The sequence below is a fragment of the Mizuhopecten yessoensis genome, unplaced genomic scaffold (assembly GCF_002113885.1).
Source record: "Mizuhopecten yessoensis strain PY_sf001 unplaced genomic scaffold, ASM211388v2 scaffold8195, whole genome shotgun sequence".
In the NCBI taxonomy this organism is placed as follows: Eukaryota; Metazoa; Mollusca; class Bivalvia; order Pectinida; family Pectinidae; genus Mizuhopecten; species Mizuhopecten yessoensis.
In genome coordinates, this window is record NW_018407426.1 from 1,930,497 (window position 1) to 1,936,496 (window position 6,000).

The 6,000-nt window shown below is 36.3% G+C and overlaps 1 protein-coding gene across 1 annotated transcript in view; it reads left to right on the plus strand.

Annotated features, from left to right (window-relative positions):
• Positions 1 to 5,670, plus strand: part of LOC110455340 (metabotropic glutamate receptor 2-like) — a 70,170-nt gene extending 64,500 nt beyond the window's left edge. Inside the window, exon 10 of the mRNA XM_021505422.1 lies at positions 4,866 to 5,670. Within this exon, the coding sequence (XP_021361097.1) occupies positions 4,866 to 5,032 (167 nt within the window). The 3' untranslated portion in view covers positions 5,033 to 5,670. The remainder of the gene's footprint in view (positions 1 to 4,865) is intronic.
• Positions 5,671 to 6,000: the final 330 nt, after the last annotated feature.

The following is a 6,000-nucleotide window of genomic DNA, read 5'->3' on the forward strand; positions in this document are numbered from 1 at the left end:
GCGAGCTTTCGAAAACGTCTGTTTCTTTTTTCAAGAAAAGAGTGGAAAAAAACCATTGTCTTGACTCTAAACCGCTGAAACCAACTCAATAAGCTGCAGTGTGGTGTATCAGTAAAGCCAGCTGTCAAAAATCATAGAGACATCTCACCCAATAGCACTCCAATACTGCAGGCAGTCAGGGGGTGGGTAAACATGTTTACCCATTCCACCACTTAGTGGTTGTTAAAAATGGGTCAGAAAGATGACTAAGCTGGTTGCTCCCGTGTCTCTGTCCATCGAATTCCCTTCCCTCCTAACCCAGATGGATTCTTTGATTTTCCGGATCTCCTACATCTTTATAATTCAAGTGAACACTTGCAGTTTTATAGCTTCATCGTCTTTCTGATGTTCTTTAAAGCGTTTCCCAAATTCCCGGTCTGTTTCCCCGATGGTTGCAAGGTAGCAGCTGTTACATGATATTTGGTAAACCGACCCTGTTTTGTCTTCCATCCGGCAATTTATCTTTCGGATTAACTGATACGTGCTTGATGGTGTTGTATAGTAGCATGGGCGTGCTGATGTGATATCTTGAAAGTTTATGGGATAGTGAACATGACGTTAGTTTTTCTCTTTGTGTTTGTGTGTTTTTGTTTCTTGGGGCCATCTGCATTGGATTTATTTTCCATTTGTTTCCCTACTCTCTTTATCGCAATTCTGTTTATCCACATGTTGTCAGGGCCTGTTTGATATATCGCTCTTCAACTATCATGTTTTCCTGTTTAGTTACAACGGTCATTTTCCCTTTTTGCTTGACAAAGGAAACAGACGTCTTCGAAAGGATGCAAACTAAGTTTTTACTTCCTGTTAGTGTTCAAATCAAACCTAGCCTTTATTGATAAAGAGAGCTCAAAACTGAAACTGTTTCTAAAGTTTACCGGTGTATGATGTGTTATAAAGCCCAGAATAGTTATTTATACATCGTAGAATCAGTCAGACAACGCGAAAATGAAATTGTGAAAGTTTTACACTAGAACTGTTCCAGGACATCCTTAAATCGTGTCCTGCATCACATGATTTGACAAATTTTACTCTGAAATGTCGTTCTATTTTCTTCTGATCTTATTAAATATAAAATACCACGCTTCGAGATACCTTGGATTTATTGCCAGAATACGCTTTTTAACATTTATACTAACTAGAAAAGCATTTACTTATTAAATAACACCTAAGAACTGGCGATGATGTTAGGTTCTCCCCATTCACTGCATCACTGACAGACGATAGTGATAGCTCAGGTCTGTTTCACACGGTATCAACGTGTAGATTCATTGACCAGTCTAAATCTCGGACAAACAGGTCTAGAAGTAATTACGCAATTTCTATGCAATCTGCTGGAACAGACTTCTCCAGACGACATTCATTCCAATAAGGACCCTCTTAAGCCATTCCCTACGGAAAGTCGTCCTTGTGTTCTTATATCAAAATTTACGTTACAGGAACTAGTCGTATGAATAATCACCGTCCTATTAATATTACAGCATTTGTTAATATTATTTAAGGAGAGGAGACCGTTGATTTAATTAAGGAAATCCGTATGACCAAGCCAAGATTGACATCTGATTAATGTATGTTTTTGACGCTGTTGATCAACTCTTGCGAAATTCAAATTATTTTATCTTTTTAAATCGAGAAATCGTTCATTGTAAAACTCTTTCAATACTTAGTGACGGGTTGCTCAATCCAAAACAACAGTGCATCTGTTTGATATCGACCGCAAAAAATAGGAAAAGAAAGAAAAAAAGAAAATTTATTGATTTATTGCGCCCTGATGTAAATGTTACCGTTTCAATATGTCAATATGTAAGTGTTGATTTAACTGTCAAGGTGTGAAAGGTTGTGTGGGAGAGGAAAACATGAAACAAACTTCCGAAAGCTAGATCAATTATTTTTGTCTTAGCCACCTGATCAAAATCTGCCAAAGAGTTCGAAAGTCTATCCAATGGGTCACATGTGCATCATATACATCACGTATCTGTCAAAGAGGTAACGTGATAGGCGAAGAACTAGAGTTATGTATCGCTGTCAGGGGTCAATACTGATGGCGGGAGGGATCGGTCATCAAACGGTCAGTTTTCGTTACAACATTGATTCGTCCTATTGCAGCTTATGTGTGAACAGTATTCAATAGGAAGAGATATAAGAAAAGCAAGAAGAAAGGCTCAATGAAATAATTTAAGATTCATAGGATGAGACTGGTTAGATATAGATACGATGTTTTACAGCACAAGGGATCTGTTTGGTATAAGAGGCTAAGGTTTACACGGGTCCGTTGTGAAATGTTTCCCCTGCGATTTAAGTAATAAGAATGCTCTTCTGCAGTGATTATAAGGCCCATTATTTACGTTATTGCTAAAAGAAGTCGTTTATGTTTCGTCTCACTCCGAGCAATAAACAGCTAAAAAATGAATAAAATATGTCCCTGCCTTGAGAGACGGACACAAATTCTCAACCCGAGACATTCCTTACTAACATTATATGTACATAAAATACCGAATATATTGTACATATGATTTCATTTATTTTGCGAAAGCCTAATTTCCCGAGCTGACGTTTCTGAAACCTATTTGCAAATACATATATACTATTATATATTGGCATTCGTTACCATAAAATTGTACGATACATGGTCATGAGAATGCTAATTATACATGTATTGGAATGAAGCTAAAAGTTTGCAAAGTTTGGAAAACAATCTTCAGTTGACAGATCTTTAGGGAGTTTTTTGTTATTATTGGCTGACCATCACTTAAACTTAAAACATCATCACGATTTTATTTGCAAGTATTCTCTATCACATCATTTTCACAATGATTGAATGTCTAATATTTTATGCAAGAAAATATGACAGAATGTTGTCCAACAACCCACTGAATGACGATAAATCCGTCGAACATGAAATATATAATTGGGATAGCACGAAACGCATTGTAAATCACGAAAATGTTTTGTAAACGTAAAAATTGCGAAAGATTAGACATACAAAGTTTAATGTTACGTAGTATACTGTATTGTAACTGACACATGAAACAATCTATTGCATAACGGTAAATCCGTCAGACACGAAAACCCGGATGGGAATCGCGAAAAACAAAAACCAATAATTCTGAAACCTTGTAGAATAATCATATATCAATGGATGGGGTTCTAGTGGCAAGGTAAGCGATGCCTCATTGTCAGTATGATGACTACGGGTTGGACGGACACTGGCCATAACTGACCGGTAACGACATTTTCGGTATCTCTCCGCCATCATGATGGATTCCAAACGGAGGAACGTCTCTCTGTTTGTCAATTATCAGGCAAAATGGATCGTTGAAGGGAGCAATAATGGACGATGAAATGGCGATTGTTGTCCCCACTCACTGGGAGCTTATAGGCATATCTAAACATCGTTCATTGATCACTCTGTGGTACTTCTGTGCACTTTTCTGGACTTTCTGGAGTTATACCATTCAGTTTTTATAAGATGTTTAATGTGGGTTGCTTGTCTATAATTTAGGGTTTGGCTGGCGCTTGTCTTGGAAAATCTTAGATACATGTGTACATGTATGTACGTTTTGTACACAAGCCATTTAATCTTTTCTGCATTGGTATGTGTCATCGCAAAAGTGAAAGTGAGAAAATAGGAACAAATAAAAATCAAGCATAGCTTTTACACTATGTAGATTTATTAAAAAAACATAAACATAAGCCTAATAAAAATCAGTTGTAAAAATACCTCTCTTGTCTCATTTGCCCATTTCAAATAATGAGGTGAAGGAGAGGGCAGGATTGAATGAGACACTTGATGAAACTGGCACTTTTCTTATTTTTCCATTAGAAATATAATATCTAATTCGTTATACGGATCGTCAAACTTCTACACACTCTTCAATGTGAAAAGCGGTTTGAAGATAAATATTTACCTGGTTATAGCACTAATGATACTGGCAATAACTGCGTCAACTATTGTGACTTGGCGGAATGCTATACTGAGTGGAATGGTATTTCAGTGAGATAGCACTTTAAAGTCGGCATCAGATCCTATGGCAAAGAGGCAGCTACACCAACATAACTTGCTTCCAGCACACATAAGCACATGCTCGAATACATTTCACACATGAAGATACACCTTAAAATGACCGTAGCTATTAATGGAGCGTTAAAGCCTTCAACACAGAACTAAACCAACTGTCACAACCATGTAACCCGACATTGAAGGTACCTTGAATAGAACGCTGGGGAAATCTTTATCAGATAGGTTGTTACCAAAACAGTTTTGCAACTTGCATAACTGGCTCTAAGTAAAAAAACCAGTTTGACTATGTCCTCTTCATTACAATTTACCAAGTATAAGGAGCAAATACTGAAAAGGTACTATTTTGCGTATGATTTGTAGTAGCATTGCATCCTTTTGTTCACCTATGTCAGAGCAGATACACTTATCATATATTGACTTAATTTATCGACGCAAAAATTCGTTGTAGCGTATTTTCGACATTGGTTTAATAATTGTCCATAGTTCCATTTAGCACAGTATTTAAAAGTTGAAATTTCGTGATTTTCAGTCTACTTTCTTTCATTAGAATGTGTGTTTCTTTTGTGTAAATGAATACACTTTAAAAACAAAATAGAGCTATGCAACAAAATGTTCATTGCCATAAAGCATTACCAGATGCATGAGTGTACTGCCCGCTTGGTCACTGAACTCATGTTCAGATAAGGAAGGAATTATTCCTATATCCACTACGAGGTTGCATAGAGAACAGTTATTCGTAGATAGTGCTTAGTCGTGTAAGCTCACGATAACAGTATAATTGTTAACATAAGTTTGCATTTGTTTACAGATACATGTATGGAGCTGACTCACCGCTTACGGCCTTCTGGTTCCTTTAGCAGCGCCTTTAGCAGGTCAACTAGTGCAACCCAGACGTTTACAAACGGAAACAGCATTAGCACTCAAACGCTTGACATGATTGGTAAAATGCACGAGGACAGAGATGTGCAGTTATAGTCTTAGAAACCATGACTGCATTATGACTGCTGCTGTCGCCATGCAAGTTTATGTGAAAGTATATCTTAATAGGGACATGGAGTATAAGTTTGCGTACACCATGTATCATTCTTGTAGTCAAGGCCGAAACTTCGTTAAATATTCAAAGATTATCTTTCAATTTTATTTGTTTACATTGTAAAATTGCGTTAAGGTTCGTAATGAACATGAACAAATCCATGTGGCAAAAGAGTTATCTGATGGATACAGTCTTAATATGAAACTTTCTCATTCATTAATACAACGTTTCAAGAAAATGTATTATATAAGTGTTCTTTTACGTAATTTTATATCATCATTTTAATATGAGAAAATATATATGGTACACTTACTCTACAATAAAGTAAAATGTTGGTTATAACAATGGCATCGCCATGATATGTGAGCGTGTGTACAGTATTGTTTAGTATGACTGAGTTTTAAATAAATTGAATTAAATGTTGATGCTCAGGAAAATTTTGTACAGTCCTTCAATTCTCTTGTTGTATAACTCTTATTGTATATTATTTATTTAAAGTAATATATTCATGTGAAACACGTATGATCTCATTATATTTGGTAACCGCGCCCTTTATAAAATGGCAGAAAACCATCTGCGATATACGTCGAATTTGTGTGTTTTGTTTTGTTCAAGGTTTTCATTTCAAGTGTGCTTATGGCAAGTAGAAAAGTAGGTATGGTGGAGAAAAACAGAGGTCTGAAGTGTTGCTTCAGAAGTGCAGGGATCAATTTTGGTTTTTACGATGAAGAAGGAACAGAGGAAAACCCCAATTCTGCATAGGACTCCGCAAAGCTCATTTTTAACCCTAACATACCGTGGGATGTATACATGTAGCAGACGTATTCTTTTCCAGAACAAAGATGAAACTGAAAATAAAAATCATAGCGATAGTGCATGACTCTAAATTTCGGTTTTATGAGAAATGTAT